Source organism: Scaptodrosophila lebanonensis, unplaced genomic scaffold, assembly GCF_003285725.1.
Source record: "Scaptodrosophila lebanonensis strain 11010-0011.00,11010-0021.00 unplaced genomic scaffold, SlebRS2 tig00000061-arrow-pilon, whole genome shotgun sequence".
NCBI lineage: Eukaryota > Metazoa > Arthropoda > Insecta > Diptera > Drosophilidae > Scaptodrosophila > Scaptodrosophila lebanonensis.
The window spans coordinates 6,026,105-6,053,999 of record NW_022060554.1 but is presented as its reverse complement, the minus strand read 5'-3'; the positions used below and the strand labels follow the sequence as shown (position 1 = coordinate 6,053,999).

Sequence of the window (27,895 nt, the reverse complement as noted above, 5' to 3'; positions counted from 1 at the left end):
TTTAGTCATTGGGTCTAATTATATTTTCTCCACTGCCTCATGTAAAAGGAGATGTTCTCGTAGGGCAAGTTTATTATAATGTATAATATATAATAATTTTATAAAGACGAAAGATTTCATTGTTTGTTTGTTTACTTGAATTGAATAGGCTCCGAAGCTACTGGACCGATTTAAATTATTCCTTCACTGTTGGGAAGCTACACTATCCCCTGTTAACATAGGCTGTATTATATTTGCAAAAAAGATAGGGATCGTTACTAAAACGGCAATGATGTAACCCAAGGTGTAAAAAAACATCAATCGCGTTAACTATTAAGAAACAAGTTGCAAGGCCAAACCTTGCAATTAGTAGGGATCGACCTACGAAAAGAATGTTTTACTCATGGCAAACTGAATGTTGGCCCATCGCGGGTCGGAGATCCTGAAAATCAATTTATTTTGCTGCCACAAAATAAAACAACATCAAATATCGTTCACAGAAAAGCTCTGACTACATTAAACAATAACAAAAATCTATAAAAGAGAACAAACAAAAATCATTAAAATAATATCCAACTATGTTTATAATATTACTTTTTTAGTAAGTCATAGCGAAGAGAAGGGTGTATGTGTGCGTGTGTTATAAAATTTAATATTTTTGTAAAATACCCGTGCAAAGCAGGGGCGGGACGCTTGTAGAATATGTAGGACATTCAAGTTTTCATCAAACTGAAGAATATGTTCTTGGGTTTTTTCTGCTGCCTGCTGTAATTAGCCATAATTCACTTTTAGAGCAAGACACAAAATGAAGCATAAAATATTTATGCACTGCTCGATGCACAGCCGGAAATATGCAATTTGACGCAATTTGCATGTAACGGGAGGAGGGGGGTGCATCAGTTGGTGCACTCGGCAGACTCGGCAGACTTGGCACGTGCTTGCCGTTGCAATAATTTCCGCTTTGAGATTCAATGCGCATCCAGAAATCAATTTCCGTTTCATTCCCGAGGCCAGACCAACAAGTTGCAATTGGTGGTCAAGCTAATTAGACTAGGGCAGCAACAATATGCAGAGGGGCATTGGTCCATGGACATAGGCTCCCTCATCTACCCTTCTCGATCACTATTTTACTCATGTAGGTACATTGAATTTTTGTTGCGTGCAATCTCGTGCCATGCATTATTAACAACAACAACGAGCAGAGCATCAAGCGATGTCGTCTTCGGTATCCAAACTGGTAGGCCGGAGGAGTTGTGGCTTCGAGTATCGCCGAAGCTGCCGGAACGTGCCGCAAAGGTGTGGCAAAAGTTTTTATTTATACTTTTTTGTTTTTAGAGTCAGCGGCGCTGTAATGGAAACCTGTCTTGACAGCCCCAACAAGCGCAGCTGTAAAATTAAACACTAGGCCCAGTTGACGTTGTCCGTGCCGGTGCTGGTGCTGGTGCCGTTGCTGTTGCCATTGCCATTGCCCGCCAAGAGATGCTTATCGCGCCTCCCCTTGAGCAGCGTAAAAACTTCTTGTTGTTGGCATAAACATTTTCTTTTCATTAATTCATAAAGCATATTTTTATTGAGTGGTAACAACACATGAGGGGGAGGGACTTAACAACACAAGTCAGCGCCGCTGTCGTCGTTGTTGGGGGCATTAAAAAGTTGCTGTAATGGAAATTGTTTCGGAAAATTGCGTGAGTTTGAACATGTCGCGGGCCAGAGGCAAGGCGGGGAGTGGAGTGGAGCAGGAATAGCGAATGTATGTCTCCAATTGATCGACACGCTCTGTTGGAAACGGGAATTTTTATAAGTCACTTGATTATTTCTGGCCGTTTCTCTGTAACAATGTTGCCACAGAATCGTAGCTGAGAACTGTAAGTCTCTTAATACAATTGGCTCAACAGGTCGTGGCACAACTAGAAGAAAGCTGAGAAAAGATATTCAAGAACCTATTTACAACTTGCATTAAAAGAGTATTGCAGTAAGACAAAACACTCCTTAGAATAAAAACTGGATAATTCTAATATCTGTTTTATCTCATTATATTGCATAGGCAATTTAAATTATTTGGTTGGCTGGTTAATACAACCAATAGAATTCGGCTGAATTCGAAGACTTCAACGAGCGTAATAAATTTCATCTGCACTACAAGTAGAAATGCAAAAAGAATCGATACAGAACCTACTGAATCGATGTTTAATACTTTTGCTAAAAATAAATATTTTGTTTTAAAATCGATTCATCATAAAATCGAAAAAGATGAATCCAGTCAACAACAGGGCTAGATCGACTCGGCTTGTCATCCTGATCAAGAATATATATACTTTGTGCGGTTTCGATTCATCATAAAATCGAAAAAGATGAATCCAGTCAACAACAGGGCTAGATCGACTCGGCTTGTCATCCTGATCAAGAATATATATACTTTGTGCGGTTTGCCACGCCTCCTTCTGTGTGTTCCATGTACACTCGCTCAAAACTAATATAACCTTTGGGTACAGGGTATAAAAAGACAGTGAATAGTTTGAGTCGGTTCGAAACGACATAGTATCGTAACAGACAAACTATGTGTCTATCTATCTATCATTCTTTTTTCATGGGTTTTCAAACTAACACTGTAAATAGCTTAAAATATCTCTAGATGTGTCACCTGTATTAGAACAATTTGTTTTTCGATTAACTACTTCTGTGTTAAACAGCATACAGGGTTTCTGTTAGGCTTAATAAAATAATTACATTTAATCCCTGCATAGTCAAGGGCATAACATTGTAAAATCAAAAGAATTAACATTTTGAAAACTTTGAATTTTTATCAAAAGCACCATTGCAAAGTTTATAAGAAGTACTGATTATAGATATAAGTATAAGTATTCCAATTTGGTACTCTTCGGTTCTAATAGTAAAGTATTAAATGAGATATTTTCGAATCTATAATTAATTTTTGTGTTGGTGTAAAGACAATGCTGTTCGGATGAATTTCAGGTATGAATAATTAAAACAACACGAATTTGTAAAAGTGTGTTCCTTATTTATTTCATAAACACTACACTCGGCTCAAACTTAAACACCTTGCACCCATTCCTACAATATGCTCGCGGATGTAGTTATGTATTTCCAGTTTCCCTTGTGCCATGCACTTCACGACTTCTCCCGACTTGGACTGTTTTTATGCCCGAACCCACTGGCGCTATACGCATGCCGCCAAATGCCTTGTGTTTGTCTTACAAATATATATATACACAACAGTCTCACAGACAAACTTACATAAATATGTGAGCACAAAAGTGTGTGTGTATGTATGGATACCCCAATCAAGCGAGCAAGAAAGAAAAGCAACCAACGCACAATGTTTATTTTGATTTGTTCACAAAACAGAGTCGCCCCGACCTCTTCCCTTTTTCCGCGGCTCGCCCCGCTTATCAAGAACTCCATACATTACACTTATCTGGGCCTAACTCAAACCACATATGCTGTAGTCCATAATTTTGTTTATTTAATTTTTATGTCATGTGCCGTTCGTTGGTCGTCGTTCGGCGTTCGTCGCTCGTCAACTAAGCTACGTTCTTGCCAGCTTTGCGGCTCCCCCCCCCCCACTAGATGCCGCCTCTTGCTGTTTGCCCCTCCCCTCTCTGTCCAGTGTTCTTGGCCGACTCTTGCTCCTGGCATAAAGTTGTCATGCCTCAGTTGTTTGATTGCCTCTGCTTGCTTGCATTGGCCCCCAGGCGTCGGCTATCTATGTGGCAGCTCTGGCAACCTCGTCGCTCACCTCTCGTCGCCCTCAAAGAAATGTCGAGTATTCCCCAGTCAAATGTTGCTTGTTATTCTTATGCACACACACACAGATACACACACAAACAGACAAATACACACACACACACACACACGCTGGGGGAGAAGCACCACCAACATACATACTACTATATAGACAATTTTATTTTCATTTTCCATTTGGTTGTATTTTTGGTGTATTTTTTCTCATTTCTAATTTTAAAATCGTCTTCGAAAACTTGTCTGGCCTGGCCGCTTCAATCTGCCAGTCTCTTGGTCTTTGCTCCATCCTTCGTGCCTCGCCATGCCCCTTCCCAGCCAGCGTTGTTTACGGAAGTTTTTTATGCGCCGTCGACGTCGCTGAGTGCATTGCCATGTACGAGTATCGTACCCGATCCATGTCCATGCTTTCGGCAACTACTCCACGTCATTGTCGTCTTGGTCTTGGTCGCATCGCCATCGCCATCGCCATCATCGTCGACGTCGTCGTCGTCGTCGTCATCGTCTTGCGCTGTTCTTGTATCTTTGTATCTACAGTTTGAAGTCAACTTGTTGTTCAAGTCAATGTCGTTGGTTGACTTTGTCGACTGCGGCAGCCAGACTTTAATTTAAAATCTATTAGACAGGCAGCTCGCGTTGTTGTTCTTTTTGTCGTCGTCCTCTTTGTTGTTGTTGTTGTTGTTGCTGTTTTTGCTTTAAGTTGCATCGTTTGTTATTAATTGATTTCCTTATTAACTTGGACATAGTGCAACTTGTTTGCCAACAAGTGTAGTTTGACGCAGTTCGGCTAATTAGAATGTGATTATAATTAGTCTGGGTCTTGCCTTCTCATCTATAGTTGATGGGTTAAGTGAAACATTCAGAAGTTTTCCATCCTAAAGGGAAAAAAGACGGACAAACTTTTCACAAAACATTACTCAAAATTTAACATAATTATTCAGCCCATCTCGTTTGCCAACTAGTTCCTAAAGTTCACTTCGCTCTTTAGCTTGCAGCTGTTTTATGCAAATGCAAATGCTTTTTCCGTTTCCGGCAACTCGAATGGTAATGGTCGCCACTCCCGGCTCGACCACCAGGCGTCACTTGGACAGCTAAATCGGCGACGCGCGTCACTTGAGAGCGACTACTTTCAATGTTGGTCAACAGAATTGGCGCCCAGTCAGCCAGTCAGCCAGCCAGCCAGTCAGTCAGTCAGTTAGTCAGTCAGTCAGTCAGTCAATCAGTTGGTAAGTTGCGGTTTAGCGCTTTGATTGCTGCCGACGGCGAAGTGGAAATGGACGACAGATAGGGTAACACTATAGCATGAGGTTACATAATGATTAGATCCGAGATAAGTGCCAATTGATGTGTGAGAGTTGGGATGCAAGCGCTAAGAGCCATCAGCAAATGACATTTGCAGGCATTGAAACATTGTGCCATTGAAGCTATCAACGACTGAAAGAAAACTGTGCCATCCAAGCACATAAAGAAGTATAATACAGATATATTTAAGTATATCTCCGTTAAGATTTTAAAATGAAGTAAGGTTCTTCTTCCATTACTACAAATTCCTGGATAAGTATTACTTCTTGTATAGGAGCAATCCAGGAATTGAAAAGGTTAAACTAAGTATCATTATAAGCCTTTGGGAAACAGATTGATGGACAGTGGTTATTTAATCGTGAAATTAAAACGAATAGTTGACAATATAAATTAAGACTAATACAAAAAAGTCTGAGGATAGTTAAGGTGATAAACCTGCATACTTATATTAAACATAGAAAAAAATGTAAGGGGAAAAACGTTCCGTTTGAAGGAATTTCGCTAGAGTTTTTTTTCGGAATAACGAAATTAGTTTACTTTTAATTAGTTTAGTTAATTTTACCGATAAAAATAAAATGTAATGACCTCAAAAAATACATGTTTTCGTCAGTTAAAAGTAACTGATATATTTATTTCAGAGAGAATATGGGGCTTTAGTTAAAAAGTTATCGAAGATCCAAGGTCAAAGATGGAGTCATTAATTCTGGATGTTAAAACTACCTTATTTATACAAAGTATGTTGCACTTTTGTTCAACTCTTAGTCCCTCTTAAGCCCCCTTACTGCTAAATGTAAAATCAACAGTGGGGACCCTTTGTGGCTGTGAGTTCTTTTGTTCGATTTCAAATGCCTGCGAGCCACCATTTAATAATACGAGTATTGCAACTTCCCACTCTCCCATAGTTGCTCAAGAATGTGTATAACGGTTGTGTAATCAAATTAAATAATTCTCATGTAGGTGCGTGTCTGCATTTTAAATGAAACCTATTATATTTAAAAAAAATGCATTTTAATTAGATTGTGAGTAGATTGCATTGCGATGTCTACGCGTTCAATGAACTTTGCTTTTGATTAATACTATAAAAACAAATGAAAACAACAAGCATAGCAACAACAACAGCGGCAAATCTGAACTGGGTTACTGATTAGCATTTCTGTTTCTTCATTTGTTATTTTTTGCGTCTCTCCATTGTCGTAATACAAAAAAGAATTATTTGTGAAAAAAGAACCGAGAAGTAAAATTAAAAGGCACACACGTCAGGCGAAATGCAATTTAAATTTTAATGCGATGCCTTTGAACAAAAATTTTTATGCACACATAGATACACACAAACAGACCCTCACACACACACACACACACACACACATACACACACATACGCAATCATAATAAATGCACACGGCAATTGTTGGAGCAGCTGCCGGAGAGGGGGCGGGCGCCAATTGCATGCAATATATATATGTTTTTTTTTTTGCTTTATTCTTGTTGCTGTTGTTGCTGCCCTAAAGCCACAGCCGTCTGTTGTCTGTTGTCTGTAGTCTGTTGACTGTTGACTGTCGACTGCTGCCTACTCGGACTCGGGCCTGGCTCATTCAACTGCGTTGCACGCATTGCAACTTTTTGCGCTGCTGTTGCAACTTTTTTGCATATGTTTGTAAATTTAATTCAACTCTTTTTTTCTGCTGTCGCTGTTGTTGTTTTACTGTTGTTGTTGCTGTTTTACACATGTGTTGTAGCCCTGCCAAATGTCAAAAGTTGGCAATGGCCACATGCACAAAACGCTACTCATTAAATGCCACGGCCGAAACGTATCTATAAGATACTTTACAATCTATACCAGATAATCGCGGTCAGCTCATCTAATGTAATGAGGCAACCAGCACGAAATGTTGCAGGGAAAAACGCTTCACATTAAAGGCGGCAAGCGTTGCAACATTGACAAGCGATTGCAGGATAAGGCTGTAGTTTACCAGGGCTGGGAAATGTAACGTTTTAGGCTAAATATCAGTACGTGTAATCATGCAGCAACAAATCGGCCGATCAGTTTTACGCTCTGTACCTAGAAAGTAAAAGAATACACGCACGCTTACTACCATTCAAATTTGTTTAATATTTTTTTATTTAATGATGTAAAAAATTATATGCAAATTCCTTGGGTATTCTATGATACTTTATAATACAATTTACAAAAGAATAGTCGCGCTTAGCCATATTATTTTTCTGAAGAAAAGTAACTTATTTTGATTGTACATTTTTAGTTGGTGATAAAATTTGACTTATTGGAAATAAAGAAAATATAATTTTAGTAATGAGTACTGCCTCCTTTGTTAGTAATAACATCATACATCCGATCCCTCATAGAATGATACAAGAAATCTATAGTATGTAGGTCAGGGAAATCTCGGTCCAAGCCCCTTTAATAGCTGCCGTTAATGATTCGTTATCTCTGTTTTGCTTTCTCCCTTCTTATAGCTTTCGTTAAAAGCCAGCACCAGACGCTTTCAATTGCGTTAAGATCTGGAGAATATGGTGACCAGATCATGATATTAACGGCTTTATTACTCGAGCGTTATGAATAGGAGCATTATCTTGCTGAAAAATCAATGGAATTAGACAACCGAACACCAATCTTAAGTGAAGTGTCAGTTTGAACAGTCCCTGTCATGTATTCTTTCGCAAATTGTAGGCGTCTTTCTTTGCGTATAGCATTCAGAGGGGTTTTTTCTTAATCTAAGCTTCTGACTTTGTCGAATTGGAAGACTTTGAAGTGTTTTCCTTATACCTCTGGATCTTTTAACTATCTATCAACAGTTCTGGAGATCGATTGGATAGTTCTTGCGAGTGAAAGAAGTATACTTTTTGATAATAAGATAATAAGCTCATAACAGTAGCATTTCCCATTTTTGCTTTAAATATAGCTCGAAAACAATTGATTTGTTTATTTTCAGTACCTTTTCTATCAAAACAACTGCACATTTTTACGCAAGACTGGGAAATGTAAAGTGCGTCTATTTCAATGACCAACCGATAACCCACGTGATTGCATAGATATTTCTGGACTCTTCGCAAATCAACCAACTATGGTTACATATTTTTCGAACAAGCTCGAGCTTTGTTAAGAAAAACATTTTTAATTAGAAGATTTATGATTCCAATTAGAATAGTTTATTTAAAAAACGTTGGTGCGTCTAACCTAAGACCAGCAGTGTATATAAGGTCCGTGCAACGTGACAAATATAATAGGCAAAAGGAGGCATGGCAAACCCCAATGAGTAAATTCACGTACGTATATTCTTGATCTGCATGAGAAGAAGGGTCAATCTACCCATCCGTATGAACACCTGGATTTTTGAGTTTTAAGAGCTAGAGACTGGGAGGCGTTTTAAAATTGAGAGTAGCATACTTCATTGAAAGGGGTCGCTAATTCTTCCTATCTAATTTGTCATAAGAAATAATATTTCCTTAGACAGTTACATTATTAATATTAAACCAGGCACGATCCCCATTCCTAAATCCAATGTCCAAAATAGTTCCTAATTGTGACAAATGTTGTGAAAGGTTTAGATTAAGATGTTATGATATGATATGTTAAATATTTTTAACAGTTTATGCTGTTTGACCCACTTATACGAGTATGTGTGCCGTTGTAAGCCCATAATCGTGCCAAAAATCTGTTTCAGCTCAGATGGGGGCATTAATCATGACAACTGTGGCATGTCAACTATGTTGCCATCGTATCGCCTTTGTAGTCGGAGGAGTCTTGCTCGAGTCGTCGCGTCGGCGGCAGTCGGAGTAAATCCAGCAAACTGTCACTAAATGTGTGACTGTAAGCGGGCTTATCCTTCAGAGTAGAAAAGATGCGACTGCGTTTTTTGTCGCGCAGCGCCCGTCAGACGTTTCCTGTTGTAATATTTCCTGCTAGAGAGTTTTTCTCACCAATCCAAATGTGCACGCAGGCCAGGCAACAAGGCAAGCAAGCAAATGCAAGTGAGACGCATCCGTTTTTTGTGCTTTTTTGCATATTTCACACGACAGCCAGCAACGACGACGACGACGATGGCGACGACGAGAAGTGAAAAATAGTGTAATTTCCAGGCAGTGCAGCTCAAAAATGCAGCACGCAGCCAAAGTTAATTTGTAGCGATGGCAAAACAAGCTATTAGCGAGCAGGCCGAGTTGAGTTGAGTCGACTTGACTCGAGTAGGGGACGGTACGGGACGGAATGGACGGACGGACGATTGAATCGGTCCAACGTTCCTGCCTTCCACAACCCGTTTTCTGTGGGCCGGCAGTGGGCTTTGGGCTTTGGCTTTGACTTGGCTTTTCTTTGTTTGCCTGCTGATGAACGTGCGCACGTTGACGCTTTAATGCTCTTTACAACATCAGCAGCGGCAAAGGCAAAGTTTCAGACGCTGCTACTGTTGCTGCTACTGCTGCTTGTACTTGTGCATGCGTATCTGTCAGATACTTTAGCACAAGTGCTGCAAAACTTTGTAAATAATGCTCAACAGTCTTTCACGTATGTACTATACTACTCGTATATATTTCTCTCTCTCTCTCTCTCTGTGTGTGTGTGTGTGTGAATGCGAGTGTGCATGTGCAGTCCAATAGTCTGCCGATCCGCCAATCCGTCCGTCCGTGCACGGCATGGCAGCCTGTGTGCATTCAACATGTCATGAATGAATAATTAGCCAGCGCTACGGCCAAGAACCGGGCCAGGGGCTGTAGCTGTAGCTCTGCTTGCTGCTATGCCTATGACTGTGGCATGCGACGCGTCGGTCCAACTAGGAAGCTAAAGTGCAGCCTATGGAAACACGTAAAATTTTGTAGCAGGCCGTTACTCTAATCACCGTAGAAAGTAAGGATGTATACACTTTTGTACTTAGTATAATAAGCATTAGTGTACACACTGAGAGCATTCCCGCTCTCAGAGGTACACAAGACATAATTAATAAAGAGAACATCACTTTTTGATCGTTCTTTGTACAAGACAGTTGTGTGTAGTGCTTTGTGTAAATAAATACTTACAAACATATATATTATTGACCTGACTTTACTACTAAAATCTCAGAAGTGGGATAGTAACGCGCTATGAACGATACAATTGATGTAAACACATTTTCAACACAAATCTTAAAAAATTGGCTTAACGCCTTGGGTAAATCAACAATGGGCTCAAAAGCAGAGCTGGTCGCCCGACTCAACAATATTGAAAATCGTGGCGCATACCCTAAGGAGCCCCAAGCCCAAAATATGGATGAAAATTTTTCACCCAGAAATTCCGAACTTTATGAAAAACAATGTGAAAGTGCCAACGATGAATTGCGTCCCGACGCCAATAGTTCGCAACATTGTGTGCAGAGCAACAACAATTCCCACGAAAATCATAACGGGACCAACATTCCGACGCAAAGCGAACAACAGCGAGCCCTCAACAACAGCGAAGGCGCCGATCACGATGCCAGCAACAGAAGCGAATCGTCAGAAGTAATGCAAGAAGACGAAAAAAGAGAATTGTTACAGTTACGTGCCGAATTAGAAGCAACACAGGCAAAGTTTCGTTTACTTGAGTTAGAGCTGCGAGCAAAATCATTTGACGATGATGGCAATGCTGTTGCTGCCGAAAACTCTTATACTCTCTTAAAACCAAAACAAATTGAGAGCGAAGAGAACAAATTTACTCCGTTGCACAGTTTTACGTTCGCAAAAGAGATAGTGGTGGACTTCGACGGCAAGTCATGCGTGCGTGCTTGGATCACACAAATAAAAAATATTGCACGCGCCTACAATATTAACGACAACTATTTACGCATGTTGGCCATATCTAAGTTAAAAGGCGCTGCTCAAGTCTGGCTACATGCAAGCCCGGCTCGGATGTCAGAGTCTCTCGACGATTTGTTTGCCCAATTGACTCTGGCATTCGGAGGAAAAATATCAAAGGTGGACATCAGACGAAAGTTCGAGACTCGCAAATGGAAAGCCGAAGAAAATTTTTCCTCCTATTTTGATGACAAGATGACTCTTTCACGAGAAATAAATGTTGATGATGACGAGCTGCTGGATCAGATGATCGAAGGAATTCCGCTGGAAAGCCTGCGTGTACAGGCGCGCATCCAATGCTTTTCCGACCCAACGCACATGCTACGGGCCTTTGCCAATGTGCGTCTACCAGTTCGACCAAAAATGAGTGATGGCCCAGAGAACAAGTACGAAGACAATGTTCGCTGTGCCAACTGCAACTGCAGAGGCCACTTCGCCAATGTCTGCAAGAAAGCCAAACGCGAACGAGGCTCATGCTATGCTTGTGGCAAACTTGGTCACCTTGTTGCACAGTGCCCTGAGAGGAAGAGCGTCGTCAAAAACAATTATGTAAGATATTTTAAAATTTTCTTCAATAACCCTGATAATGTTATGCCATTGATTTCAGAATGCCTAATAGACTCAGGAAGCCCTGTCTCATTAATTAAGATTTCACTTATCGACGAAAAAATTATATTGGATTCAGTTAACGATTTATATTTTGGCATGAATACAAGCCACATTAAAACATTTGGAAAAACACAATGTTATGTATTAAAAGGAACAATTAAAATTTATTTTCATTTAATTGTGGTGGCTTCTGAGTCTATGGGGTATAATGTTGTCCTTGGCAGAGACTTTTTAAGCGCATGCGATTTACGTTTAAGCCCAGATGCTTTGAATATGGTTGCTTTAAAGGAAAATTTCAATAAACCTATATTAAGACAGCAAAAATCGAAATCCAACACCTTAGAATCTAATGTTGAGGCTTCAAACAACAAAAATGTTCATAATAAGCAAGAAATTGAAAATATTTGTAAGCCCATTGATAAAATTAAAACTTTTACACAAAGTATAGAAACAAAAGATCAATTGTTAGATAAAACTGAAATTAAAAGCGATAGCCTAAACAACGAGATCGTTAGTACAATTGTTAGAAATAGATCGTTAGATAACCAATTGTCAACAGAAATTGTTAGTAAGCTTACTCCAAAAGATAAAATTGTTGCGTCAAATTTAGAGTCAGTTAAACCATTGTTAGACAATTTCGAGAGAAAAATGTTAGAAATCAACCACTTATGCAATGAAGAAGTAGAGTACAACATAGGTAAAAACATAAGCCACGCCTTTCGGCTGCAATTCGTTAAAATGTTTGAAAACGTTTATCTTAATGCGAAACGCCCGTTCGCTCCGTTAGTAAAGTGTGAATTAAAAATAAGTCTTAACAATTCGAAACCGTTTAGTTGCTCACCAAGACGCTTATCATATATGGAAAAAGATAAATTACAACAGTTACTAGATGAATACTTAGAAAAAGGATTTATTAGACTAAGTGATTCCGAATATGCTTCACCCATTGTATTAGTAAAAAGAAAACAGGTGACTTGCGAATGTGTGTAGATTTTAGAAAACTAAACAAAATTACACTGAAAGATAATTATCCCTTACCATTGATAGATGACCTTTTAGACAAATTGGTAGATAAAACGGTGTTCACAAAACTTGACCTCAAAAATGGGTTCTTCCATGTGTTTGTCAACGAAGAAACAGTTAAATACACTTCCTTTGTCACACCATTAGGCCAGTTCGAATGGTTAAGAATGCCATTTGGCCTTAAAAATGCGCCTTCTGTATTTCAACGATTTGTTAACAAAATTTTCTCCGACATGATTAGAGAAAACAAGGTCGTCGTATACATGGACGATATTTTGATAGCAAACAAAAATATTACCGAACATTTAGATACCCTCAAAGAAGTTTTTAAACGGTTAGTTGAAAACAAACTTGAGCTTCGAATAGACAAATGCGAGTTCTTGCAACAAAGTGTCAAATACTTAGGCTTCCTAATAACAAAAGACGGAGTAAAAGCCAATGATAAAGGAGTCGAGGCCATTCAACATTTTCCAACGCCAACAAACGTGAACGCGGTACAAAGCTTTTTGGGCCTTTGTTCATATTTCAGAAGGTTTATAAAAGATTTTTCTACCGTTGCTAAGCCTTTATATGATATTCTAAAGAAAGATAGACTTTTCCGATTTGGCCTCGATGAAATCAATTGTTTTAAAATGTTGAAAGAGAAATTGACACAAGCACCAGTTCTATCAATATACAATTACAAACACGAAACAGAACTACATTGCGATGCCAGTTCTCTAGGATTTGGCGCCGTACTAATGCAAAAGAAAGAAGACAAAAAATTGCACCCAATTTTCTATTTTTCCAAAAGAACAACAGATGTCGAATCAAAATACCACAGCTTTGAGTTAGAAACGTTAGCAGTTGTTTATGCTTTACGAAGATTCCGAGTTTATCTACAGGGCAAAGATTTTAAAATCGTTACAGATTGTAATTCGTTAGCACTTACACTAAATAAGATTGAACTTAATCCTAGAATTGCCAGATGGGCCCTTGAGTTTCAAGATTATACTTATGAACTAGTCCATAGACCTGGTACACGTATGCAGCACGTTGATGCTCTAAGCAGGTGTACAAACATAATGACCGTTCAAACAAATAGCTTTGAGGACAATCTAGTTATATGTCAGGCAAAAGATAGTAAACTGAAAGAAATTAGACAATTTTTAGAGAAAACAGAACATAAATTGTATGAGATGCGCAACGGAATAATATATAAAAAGTCAAATGATAATAGATTGCTATTTTATGTTCCAAATGAAATGGAAGATCATGTTATGTTCAAGTACCATAATGAACTTGGACATGTAGGTAGAGACAAGATGATTGAAGCTATAAAGAAAAGCTATTGGCTTCCTAACCTTAAAGAAAAGTGTTCTAAACATATCGAAAACTGTTTAAAATGCGTCTCATTTTCACCAAAAACAGGAAAAACAGATGGATTTATGCACAGCATTCCTAAAGGTAGTGAACCATTTGATGTTATACATATTGACCATTACGGTCAAGTAGATGCAGGAAGAGCTAATAAATATATATTAGTAATAATAGATGCTTTCACTAAATTCGTTAGATTATATGCAACAAAGACAACCAATACACAAGAGGTAATTCGATCATTAAAAGACTATTTTAGAGCATACAGTCGTCCGAAATGCATTATTTCAGACAGAGGTTCTGCTTTTACTTCCGAGAATTTCAAAAACTTCCTTGAGGAATGCAATATCAAACACATTAAAATAGCTACAGGATCACCTCAAGCAAACGGGCAGGTAGAAAGAGTTAATAGAAGTCTGGGTCCAATGATAGCAAAGTTGATAGAACCAGAAAATGGTTTGCATTGGGATCTAGTTGTAGAAAAAGTCGAACATACATTAAATAACACACAGCATCGAAGCATAAAACAGTTACCCAGTAAAATGCTATTTGGAATAGAACAGACAGGGAAGGTCATAGACGAGCTAAGGCAGAAGCTAGAGGAATTAGATAAAACTGTTTCGGAAAGAGACTTAAAAAATATACGAGAAAATGCTGAAGAAAACCAGAAAAGGGCACAAATGTATAACAAAACATATGTAGATAGAAAAAGAAAAAAACCAACTGAATACAATGAAGGAGACTATGTAATGGTTAAAAATTTTGATTCTACCGTAGGTGCAGCAAGAAAATTAATTCCAAAACACAAAGGCCCATATGTTATTGCAAAAGTTCTAAAAAATGACAGATTTCTTCTGAAAGATGTCGAAGGATTTCAAGTCTCTCGCAATCCATATCAAGGTGTCTGGGGTATACACAATATAAAACATTGGATACAAAGAAAAACCACAAATGTACAAAAGAGAAAAAAATATACCATAAATAAGAATTGTATCTCAAAACAAAAAACATTGTTAAAAAGAAAGTACAATAGAAAAAACCACCTTTGTCAATTTAAGCAAGCCTTCAAAAGAAAATGTCGTAGTGTGAAATTATGTTTAAGTAATACAATTGTTAAGTTAAGAAAATCTCTACTTCATGTTAGACATAAAAGAAAAAATACTGTTCTCAATAATAACTGTACGATCAGGAGATCTAGACGTAAGGATGGCCGAGTTGTAGCAGGCCGTTACTCTAATCACCGTAGAAAGTAAGGATGTATACACTTTTGTACTTAGTATAATAAGCATTAGTGTACACACTGAGAGCATTCCCGCTCTCAGAGGTACACAAGACATAATTAATAAAGAGAACATCACTTTTTGATCGTTCTTTGTACAAGACAGTTGTGTGTAGTGCTTTGTGTAAATAAATACTTACAAACATATATATTATTGACCTGACTTTACTACTAAAATTTTATACTTAGCTGCGCTGCTTTAATTAATTTAGCTTATTTAAGTTGTCGCTAGTTGCTAGCGCTGCTGTTGTTATACGTAGCCGCATTTTCTTTCTACCTAATTTCGTTTGATTTTATTATTTATATAAAGAGCTCTTCTCCTCTCCTCTGCACTCCCTCTCTCCAGCTGGTCACTCCTTCACCCTCTCACCACAATCGACGATGGGTTTATGCATATTTATAAGCATGGCGCGCATCGCTGGTCAAACGCCCAAGGGGGAGACAGAAGCGTTATGAGTGGACTATGGACAGGGGGCTATGGAAAGGAACGATGTACGGCATTGCTTAGCTGCGTGTGAGCGGCTTCCTCTTTGCCATTAACGGTGCCTGTCGCATTTTTATATTTTATTAACCGGAAATGCAAACGTTTGTTTGTCTGTTTGTTTATTTGTCATGCTTTTTGCGCGGCTTCTTATTCTTTTATTTATAGCATTAATAGATACACTCTTTAGGTGCACTTTGAACTAATGGGAAGAGCTAAGGCTAGATAATATTTCTGCATAATGACCTAAAGATGCATTAAATCATGTCTAAGCTATATCTTATTTGCTGTGGTGGACGACAAGAATTTCGTAGAATAGTGTATAATAGAAAAAAAGATTGTGAAAAAAGGAAAATATTTTGAATAGGTCAGAGCACCGTGACGTTACTGCACTTGACCAAACTATTCTACATAAGTAGTTTTCATATATATTTTATATTCAATAATAATGATACAAAAGTTTTATTGCAACCAAATTGTAAAATTAACATTATTTTCATGCGTTCCCAAATATTCATTAAGAATATAAGAAATTTGTGGAATCTGCCACACATACATATCTAAGATATATCTTATTAGATAACATATATATTCTACATAAGTAGTATACATATATATTTTATATTCAATAATAATGATACAAAAGTTTTATTGCAATAAAATTGTATTAACATTAATTTCATATTTTTAATAGAGCCTCGTAACGACACTACAATTGAGCAAACCATTCTACATAAGTAGTATATATATTTTATTTTCAATATATTATGATACAAAAATTCTATTTTTTAAAATTGTAAAATTAAGATTAGGTTCATGCGTTCCCAAATACTGATCAAGAATATATGAAATTTGTAGAGTCTGCCACACTTCCTTCTGTGTGTTTCATAAAATCAAACAAGTATGCCCTTTTACAGTACTGGGTACAGGGTAAAAAAATTCTCAAAGTTTTACTGCTTAGAATTCTTTGAATTTCTCCTTTTGGGGAAAGCGTATACAAACTGATAATTTCATTGACGGTGTCAGCATTTCTGCAGCTTGTAACCATAATTAAATTTTCGTCTGTAGATTTAACGAGACCTAAAAATAATGAAGCCTATAGCCATTTTAAGCAAAGGTTTCCATACTCCTGAAAGTTTTGAGTAGGAAACAATGAAGACGAATACAGGCGGAAAATTAAAAATGTGAGTGCATCAAGATTGCAAACTAACACGATGCACTGCTCTAGCTCAGATAGGCGACTCTTAATAGCTGGAGAGCAACAATTTGTGGAATGTCAGCTATTTGTCCAAAATAAGCCTCAGACATAATAGCTGCACTTAAGAATCGAACAACATTTTATATCTGGTCTTTCCAAAAGCAATTAAAGGGCTTTAAGAATTACTTTAATAACATTTTATTTACATATGTATGTATATGCCTAATCTAAATACCTAAATATATTTGCATATTTGCCCAAAGTTTTCTTAGTACCAGAAAATATAATGAACATCATTGAATTATTTTGTTGTAGCATATATGCCCTTTCCTAGATCTCATGCATATAGTATTTCTTTTTGTAATCTCTATAAAGCAGAAAGCAAAACAAGTAAAAAAGCTAAAGTCGGGTGTCCCGACTTTGAAATACTCTGTACATATGTTTACAATAATTATAGAAAATAAAAAAAATTAAGAAAAAAAAATTGGATCGATTTTACCTTTCTCGGTATTCGAACTCACGTAAAGGGTGTATAATTGCACATTTACATAGCAATTGCGTCTGTGTGAGTGTATGTATGCCTATGCGCATCTATTCGTGTCTGTGTAAGCATTTTCGCAGTCAACCAAACAGCAACATCAACAACAGCCGCGAGCAGCGCTTGAGCAGCGCTGCAGCAGCAAATATATTTATGGCTATAACTTCTTGGTAAATCGGTCTATCATAGTGAAACTTGGCATACGGACACATAATAACCAACTGGGGGTATTTGCAAAATTTTAGTTCGAAATTCCAAGAATTACGGGAGTTAGAGAAAATCGCATTTGCGGGGGAGAGGGGGGAGGGAGGGAAATTCCAAAAAATACATTTTCTGCGTATTCACATAAGGCATCTGGGACTAAAATTTGGTGTTCCTAGGTCTTATAGCCTCCGAGATATAGGCGATTATACGAATGGAAAATCGGGAAAACCCCCATAGGAGGGAAGTGGGGTGGAAAATCAAAAAAATAAAACAAACTCGTATAGAATACACACATAACGCATCTTTGTGCAAAATTTGGTGTCTCTATCTCTTATAGTCTCTGAGATCCAGGTGTTCATACGGACGGACAGACGGACAGACTGACAGACGGACAGACAGACAGACAGGGCTAGATCGACTCGTCTCGTCATGCTGATCAAGAATATATATACTTTGTGGGGTCTGCCACGCCTCCTTCTGCCTGTTACATTTTTCAGCTCCCGCAAACCTAATATACTTCTGTACATTTCATGTACAGAGTATAAATATGCAGAAATCAAATTTACTTTTGAATTTAATAAAAGAATCCAGACAAATAAAACCGATTATTAGCAATAAATTTTTTATAGACCTTTAGCTATTCATACTAATACAATTTTTGCAGAAAGCTTTTCAGAATGGCCGACGCTTGGCGAGTTAGTCAGACGATAAGCTAGACAAAAACCACCACAAACATATGAAAAAAACTAACTGCCCAAAATATTCAAATATTTCACACGTTTCCCCCCCACAAAAGCAATAAAATGGCCAAGACTGTCAGCGTTTACATAAATTTTCTGCGCTGTCTATCAATAAATCTTGGGAGAAATAAAATATTTAAGTATACCATTTGTTTCCACTGTTGGGCTAACACAAATTTCCACTACACACTCACTCACTCACACACACACATCGTGTGTATAAACTTTTTGCTTGCTGCCTTGTTCGCACAGAAATTCAAATTTTTCAAGACTACCTCAATACGAGTTTCGTTGCCTAAATGAGTTGCGACGAATAGGTTGTGGCGGGGGTCGAGGTAGTGCGGAATAACAAGAGTGTGGAAAAAAATCGTTTAGCATATTTTAGCATGCACACACAAGCGTACACACGCACGCACACACATACACATATACACACAAAGGCACACCTGCCGGCTTATCTGCGGCGACCGCCTCGCTCAATTATTACGAAAGGTTTGCTGTAGTTGCTGTTATTGTTTTTGTTGTTATTGTTGCCATGTGTATCGTTTCTATTACTATTGCTGTAGTTGTTGTTGTTGTTTTTGTTATAGTTCATTAGCACTTGTATGTTTGGTTACCTGAGAGAACACCCCTGTCTCTATCTCTGCTTCTGTCTCTTTCTCTGTCACCGCACGACTGGCAATTGTCACGGCTCTTTGGCTCAATGAAAGTTTATGGCTTCTACTTGTATTCTTTTTTTCCTATTTTTTATTTGCTTTATTTCAGTGCCCAGCGGGTATTCTTCGTTCTATTCGGCATTTCGAAAGTGAATTTATAATTAGTTTTGTTAATTTGCCAGAACTCGATGCTTTTGTCATTAATTAATGTGGGAAACTGTCACAAAAATTCTCGACTTCAACAGCCTTATTACTTACTATATTGGCAATAATGTACATACATACATATGTACGAGTATGTATGTATGTATATAGATTGACAGTTAAATATTGCACAGCAACATCAGACAGTCAATTTGTACTGCAGCAGTCAAGGTGAATAACATTCTGCCATACACACATACACACTCATACAAATACATTCATTCATTCAAACACTCAAACACTCGGATTCACAGAGTCACCAACAAATTCACGCAAAATGTCAAACGACAATAAAAACAAATAAAAAATAAAATAAAACAAAAAACGATTCGTGGTGATGGATTTGTTTTAACTAATTTTTTTATTTTGGCGCATGCTTTGCTTTTATTTGTCTTTTGTTGTTGTGCTTTTGTTTTTATTTATATTTAATTTGATGTGTCATTTAAATTGTTGACATGCAGGCAATGGCACAAGCGAGAAATTAAGATTTATTGTGGGTGGCTGTTTGTGGGGGGCGGAGAAGTGGAATTGTTGGCATGAGTTGTCAATTTCATTCGCATTTGCTTGAAGGTTGAGGACATCGGTTTGGCAAATTGAACATACATACTCACATTTATGTTGTGTGTATGTATGTATGTATGTATGTTTGCCACTAAATAATGCTAAATTTGTTATTTGCTGTGAGTGATACTTGAAGGTTTTTATGCATTATATGTACGTATATTTTCGCAAGCGACAATGAACTTGAAATTGTGAAATTGCTTAGGTTGTGCTTATAAAGAATTTGTTTCATCCAATGAAAATGACTTATTTCTTTGCAAGTTGAGGTAGGTGACTTATTCCATGACAATATTGCTGAAAAGAATGAATTCCAACTCTTGTTTATGTAGGAACAAAATGTTTTATTCAGGGTTGCAAGAATATGTCCCCACAGCGCAACACTTTTATTCGTTGAATCTCAATGAAGTCTTTAATATCTTTAACGAGTGTAATTGAACAACATTCGTTAATAGACGTCGGAAACAAAATCCAAAGCAAAATGACCATCTTCAGCATCACCTTTTAGATAAAAACAAGAAAGGAATGCTAAGTCGAGCGGGCTCAACTCTTAAATACCTCCCACAAAAATAAAAGGTTTAAAAAAATATATATTAATTATTAAAGTTCAATAGAGTGGTATTTGACTAAGTATCTAAAGCCTTATTTAACTTAAAAATCACAAATACGTCTGTCAGTTAGAACATATGAGCGCTCCAAATCCAGAGATAATACGAGCATGAGTTTTGATTTCAGGTAAAACCTAACTAACGATTTATTAAATTAAATTTAAAATATGAGAAATCAAGACCGTGTTTCTTTTTGTTTCTTTTAATAATTAGTTGCTTAGCGCACACCATACTTATTATTAAAGCTTACTTATTAGGTTCAAAGCCTGCACAGCTACGACAACAATTCAAATAAATTCAATTAAAATTTGTTTTCGGGCCATGCAAATTATATATCATTTAAGCCACAACTATGGATGTTTGCTAATGACCAAAACAGCAGATGTAAAATATTATGTAAATACAGAAAAGCGGCTGCAGGGCACTCAAACACACACACACACACATACACACACAAATACACTCACACACACAAGCCCCATTAGATTTACAGCAAAAAGTACAACAGCAATTATAGTAACATCTGAATGCTGGTTGCCCGCAGACCATAGACCATTCGATACAAAAAGTAGAACCAATCAGAAAATATAAATTTAGGAGAGAACAATAAATTATGGACTTTAAAGACTTAAAGCACAAGTATTCGTTCGAAGGAGGGAAAGAGAAAGAGTAATTGGATAGCCGAGGTAGGAAGTCAGTTGTAAAGCTGGCCAAAAATCTGAGCCAAGTTAGACCGCCTCATATACATAAGTATATTCAATGCGTTGGAGAATCTCCCAACAGGTTTTCCTCACATACTCTCGTACATACATATGCACAATATGTATAAAATTTCATGCTGGCTCAACATTTTATTTGCGTTTTTCTCCAATCCAACGTTAGTTTTAACAATTTTTTTATTTCGCCACGCTAACTACCGCACAGCGTGCATTTAAGTGTCGTCGAATGCTGACAGGCGCACCATATGAATGTATCTCTAGCTGCTGTATCTGTATCTTAGAAATAAGCAACTTCAGCAGCAGCGGCAGCCGGCGCGTTGTCAGACAAACATGCGAACAGTGAACAGCGACGTCGGCCACGGCCCCAGACCCAGACCCATAACCATACCCCATGCTTATCCCATACCTTATACAAGTAAGACGGGGCCGGGCCTGATAGAGCCTAACGTTTTGCTTTTTAATAGCTTTCTGTGCGCCTCGGGCTAACACACACACACACACACAAACATGGCCACCGCACTCACACACTCTCGAACCGAGTGAGCCAAGCGCTCGTCTGTATCTTGCAGATACGCCAACTTGTTGGCCTGCCCGCGTTTTGTTTAATTACAGCACGCCATGCGCTTTGTATTAGTTTTAAATGTTGCTAAAAGAAAACGCAACAGACGCAAGAGTTGCCCGAGCTGTAAACTTGTATTTGTCATAAATTATTCAGACACACATTCGTAGGTACGAACTCTGCTATATACTTGTATGTGTGTATGAATATGTTTGTGTGTATGTCAATATAAACTGTCTATCGTGTACAAATAGTTACAACGGTTGCCGTATAGTATCTTGTAATTGCAAGCCAAAGGCGTGTACAATTCTTCTTGTTGCTACCACTTGTCTATACTTGTATGGTGCACTGCCAATGAGGTTTACAAAAATTCACCCTAGCAGTAATCCAAATTGCAATCAATTGAATAAAGTCTACTATGAATATATGTTCTTTCTTATGCTTGCTTGGGCTAGCATCAACTCTTCTAACTGAAAAAATCCCATTTTACTGAGCCGAAAAATGTAGAATTGAAATAGAGAGTCTATACAATAGAGAGTCTATACCAAATTGTATCACTTATTATTGACGATTTCAAAGCTAGTTACATAATCTCAACAGCCAAATTTAATTCATAGCGATTTAAATATAGAGAAGCTATCAGAAATAAAATGGCAATACTAAGGAGCAGCCGTTTTATTCGTCCTCTTTGTCATTTGGACATTTTTTGGTCAAGGGTATTCCACAGTCGAATGTAATCGACTGCAAAATTCCCTTTTGGTTTCTTTCTTCTTTATTATATTAGCACCCTCCCTGTAAGATAAAGTTTTTCAATCATTCGCTGCAATGTCGGTAACTTTTCTTTGAAGTATAACCCAACTATACAATAACAAGAATGAAAAATAAATAAATATTTATAAAATTCTGGTTCATTGATAAATACAAAGCACTTTGCCGCAACCATGAGCTCACAATCATTTGCACCGCAAGCCGCATAGTCGAATTTTTTACAACTTAATGGTGCAATATTGTCAATTTCAATGGTCTTTAAAAAATCAGAAATCTTTAACTTAATGCACAAAACACTTAAGCAGAACTTTATAATACTGCTCTGTCGATCGCTGAGTCGTTCTTTATGACTGCCACAGCAACAAACAATAAAAGAAACCTTGTTGCAATCTTGAGATTCGTTTCCAACAGCGAAACGAACTCGATTCAATGCTGAGTCACCAAAGGGAAGTAAACACACACGCTGTCCCACTCTCTGATTAAGTGTTAAACAGTCAGCAGAGCTGGGTTGGCCAAGAGATTGATGCAAGGGCAATGAAATACAGGCATTGATCCGCATGCACAATATGTATACATCACATCAATTGAAATTAAGGAGCAAAAGCCATTTCAAGTTATAATTATGTAAGAGATCAAATGTTTTCGCAATATTAAATGCTACACTAATATCACTAGAATAGCGAAATAAAATACAATTTGTCTAGGTCTAAATGAATGGGAAGTATAACCTTTGGATCTAAGTCCAATCATTTGGATACAGGGTTTCGAAACTCCCCAATAGACTTTAGACGGGTAATGAACGGATGCATTCTGATCAGTCAATAAAATCATTTTTACTTTGTGGGTGGAGTCTTCAGAGCTCCTAAGATGATGGAAAGTCCCCCCGACGATAGACTACAGTACATAAAATAGTTCTTTTTAGCATACAATATTTTGCAGAACGCTTAAGTCCCTCCTTCATTTTTTCAACCAAAATAAAATATTCTCGTTCAATTGTTCTTAAGACAGCTTTAAATTATAGCTAACCTATAAAAGTTATCATCAAAAGTTCAGTCTATGAAGTATTACAAAAAATATCTAAATACCGAATTCGGTTACGATGTGTTCATACACAAAAAGGTATTAGATACTAAAATTGATGATTATGCCTATAATATACACTCATATTGCACAAATCGTGATGAATCTAGAATAATTTGTTTAAAAATCTTTCCTTGTCAGTTTCAATATTTATGGTTTCAAAATGAAATTTAGAAATTTGGATTTAGAAAATTATTATCACAAATAGTATAATAAAGGTTTTGGAGAGAGCAATGGCAGGTTTATTGACAAATAGAAGGGAGGATAGATACTTAGTTTGCCATTCTAAAGGGCAGGTCTGAAGGGAAAGTCTTAGTCTTCTGTTGGTGGTACTGTTGTCTAGATTTATGTTTTTTTTTTTTGGGTGTTCAGGCAACCTCTTCGCAGACCTGGTGCTGAGCCTTGCTTTTTCTTCTATGTACGGAACACTAAGTTCCTGATAAATGGCCTCATTAGAGAGGAACGGATGAACTTTGGAGAATTGTACTCTGCTCGGAATCCTTGTAGGATTGTAACGTTCGATATCTGGGCCGATAATATAATTTTCGTAACGTAGTAATTGGATAGGAATAAAAGCAAAACAAAAAGTATATATGTAAATAAGCCCACTTCTAATTATATTTAGAAGGAAGGTTAAGACAGTGCAGACATTCTAGGCTTTACAAGCCTTTCTAACCTATGCTAACTACATATCGGCATCTGCAAACGATTTATCCAATACATAACTAGGCATTTCTATATGCATGAACATACATACTCGTATATCTAAGACGCGGACAAGTTTTTACCACACTTCAACTTGATAGCTGGAGATAAAACGTCGGTTTTTCCATTGCCTAGCTGGCTGCAACCTCAAAATTGGATTCTCGTGAATTTGTAATGTGCGCTCAAAACTTCCTCAGAAACAAGAGTAACAACAACCATACGAGTATAAACAATAACGTAGAAATCGTTGTCTATCTACAACGCCGTGCTTATTTTCATAGGAAAGACACGATGATATGAGACAAGACAAGACAGAATGAGACGAGACAGGGCGACATGACACATGTAAAGTAGAGTTCTGTTGGCTCAGACACGGGCAAAAAGCTTCTCTAAGTGGTACCAAGAAACTGTCAACATATTCGCCGCCCTTACTATTTAGTTTTATATACTCGTACACATGCGAGTATGTATGTATGTATGTATGTATGTAGCCCCCGCTCCATTCGTCTCTTTTGTCAGTTGTAAATCCGCACACACAAAAGTGCTAACTTAATTATTTAGCATGCGGAGACAACAAATACAACAAGAAACACAACAGCTACATACTATAACTTGGAACTCGGCAACAAAGAAAAGCCAAAGTCAAAACCTCGGCAACGCCGCCGCTCAAACTGAAGTTGAAGTTTTTGGTCCGGGGTTTGCTTGGTTTGCTTGCTTTTTTATTTGTTGTTAAGTAGATTTATGCACGTCTAGTCTGAAATTATTTGAAACAAGTTTAAAGGCATATGGGCAATCTGCAGAGCCCAGGCTCTCACTCTGGCCCATGCCCATGCCCATGCCCATGCCAATGCCTATGGCCATGTCCATTCCCCAGGTAGCGGGGCGAGCCAGACAGTCAGCGGCAAAGGAAGCAACAACAATCGCAGCAACGGCAAGCGGTAAAGCTAAACCACAGCGCTGGTGGCGGCGTCAGCGACGGCTACCACATAAAAACGCCATGAAACATATAGAGAATACAACATACAACAAACACATGTAGCCGTTGTCGTTCGCGTTTTCATCGTCGTTGTCGTCGTCGTCGTCGTCATAAGCAACGTTCCAAAGATACAGGTAAAAAGATACAGATACATTTGTATCAGCTTTGTCCGCCGCATTACCTGCAAAGGCTACCAAAACTGCAATGGCCCCATGACATTGGCAAAGTTCAAGAGCTGCTCGAAAAAACAACAACAAGAATATAACAACAACTACTACAACACACATAAAAACCCAACACCAAGTCCTTCAACTTGGCTACTTCACGCTGATTCCAAGAATTTCACACTTTTTTGGCTCACTTGATTATGAAGATGATGATGAAGGATTAAGACGCCACGATGAGCGCGAGAAGAACTCAAAACTTTTATGGACGCCCTGTGAAACCTTTTACGCATCCGTAAGATACTTTTACAGCATGTTTATGAAACAAAGGTTCATGCCTTAACTGCAGCCCCTACACGAGTACTAGTATATTGTGAACTAAGGCAGCTTGAACGCAGCTGTGAAATGAAGCAGGACGGGGGATTGTGGAAACTTTTTTAAAAGTCTTTTTAAGTATTTGATACCATAAAATCTTTAAAAACACGTAAGTAAAAAAATATATATGTACATATATACTATATCCTATATCCCATATATATAAACAAGAACAACAAAAATACTATATGTTTCGTACTCTATTCGGTGCATCTGTTAAATATTTTAATTTTGTGAACACATTAAAGATGCAACGGAAATCAAATGAATGCAATTTTTCTTGCCCTGGCCAACGACTGGCTTATTTTCGAATTGAAAATTTGCTATCATACAGTGCAAGCTGAACTTTAAAAACAAATTTTGTTGGCTTTTTTTGAATCGATGGATCGTGCACCAATAGCTAACAATCTGAAATATGCAGAAAGTGCAATAGAAACAATAGAAATTGGTCTGCATTACGGAATCACCTCAGCCCAAATCAACCAAACTTGTTATGTAGACTCTCTTGTGTTGAAATGTTTAAGAGTTGAGGAGTTAATAAAGTAAGAAGCTGATATTAAGATAAACTAAGTATTATTAAGATAAACTACTGCAGAATACCAGAGCCGCCAATTTCTTATATAAAATATTTATTTATATTTTTGAATTTCAATGTACGAGTGCTATTGTTAAATGAATTAAGTGTTAAGAAAGCTCCTGCAAATATTTACACATAGTTATAGTACTTTAAAAAAAATTAAGGTTTACTTAATGTTCAGTATTCACTTCAATGAATTTTATTAAAAATATTTAATGCAGTGTAAAGCAGCTACTTTATTATTGGAGAAGCCCTACTTGTACGATAAACTGTCACTGTCATGAATCATGATGCCTGCAAGCATTACGGGTTATGAAAATATAACCAACCTAACCTTAAAACCAGACTGTTGAAAAGGTAGTCTTTTATAAATTTATCTTCCAAACTTTCTCAAATTATCCATTGTAGGCATTTCAGATATAGCATTCTATATATGTATGTATAGTATGAAGTAGAAGTAATTTAACATCTCTTCCTATCCTTCTTGGAAAGAATCGTTGGAAAGAATCATACTTTTCTAGATAGCAACTACCGCCATCTATGATCGAAAACAAGAACTAAAAGCCCCTTATCAACTCCCCATCCACATGCATACATACATATGGCCGTATTTATGTGTATTTAGTATAGAGCCACCCCCTCAAGCGTCCGTTGTGGCCATTATTGTTGTTATGTATTCCTCACCATTTTAATCAAGCGTAACGAGGGCGTTTCCAACAAGGACACCCAGAGTAAATTGGTAAAACTCTAAGGGGTAGAAACTGACTGGAGTAATGTGAACAGCTCTCAAAAGATAGAGGCAAGTCCATATGGGAACTGGAACCACAGACGCCACTGTCGCACTGTTGCAACGACATCTTGCCACGAAGTCGACGCTTCAATTTCCATTGGTCAACGCCCCCAGAACCAACTGACCCTACAACAGCCAAGTGATTGTTGTAGGGCTTCACATTCAAGTGTACCGCATGATATCGCGTGACTTGGCAGCCACTTGCAATTGAGGAAACTACCGTAGCACCGCCTTCAGACCATCCAACCATTATGGCCGCCACCAATATTGGCAATTACCTCTTTACGACTCATTCAAGCTGTCCCGAATATTTTTCGGCGGCGCAGAACTTCTACAATTTTCGTGCCCATTCCTAGTTTTTCAGCTCGCAGCTCTCAGCTCTGCTCCTGGTGCGTGCCAAAAGGCATCAAATTATTTTTCATATTTTCTCTTGACTTTTTTATGAGCCATTACCAAAGCCAATGCCAACGCCAGGGGAAGACCGACCAGCAGCAGAAGAAAAAGGTAAAGTTGAAGCGTCAAACGAGTTGCCCAAAATGGGGCAACAAAATTAATTTATTATGTTAACAATGGCCACAAAGTTTTGTAATGTTTAAGCCCCGGCAATTAAGTGACACAAAAATTATCTACTGGCTGAAATCTTCACATGTGCGGCGGTCTGTCGTTTGTTGTTGTCACCGTTGTTGTCGTAGCTCTGTTTGAAAAATGTCCGTGCAAAGCAAGGGTCCCGAGTTCCCTTTTCACTGGGCTTAGCCCTCAACGCGCCAAGTTCATTGACAACTTTCAAGTTGCGTGTTTAATGACATTATGATTAAAATCGTTTTGTGTCAAAAACAATTGTCGCACACACTCTCACACAGGAGTA

The 27,895-nt window shown here is 37.8% G+C and overlaps 2 protein-coding genes across 3 annotated transcripts in view; one reads left to right on the top strand and one right to left on the bottom strand.

Moving 5' to 3' along the window:
- The window catches only part of LOC115624519 (zinc finger protein jing), a 209,351-nt gene that overhangs the window by 157,733 nt on the left and 23,723 nt on the right, over positions 1-27,895 (bottom strand). The window lies entirely within an intron of this gene.
- On the top strand, positions 11,045-11,551 carry LOC115624520 (zinc finger CCHC domain-containing protein 7-like). Its single transcript, XM_030519239.1, has 2 exons — positions 11,045-11,409; positions 11,468-11,551. The coding sequence occupies exons 1-2, from the start codon at positions 11,056-11,058 to the stop codon at positions 11,474-11,476; spliced, it is 363 nt and encodes a 120-aa protein (XP_030375099.1). The 5' UTR covers positions 11,045-11,055; the 3' UTR covers positions 11,477-11,551.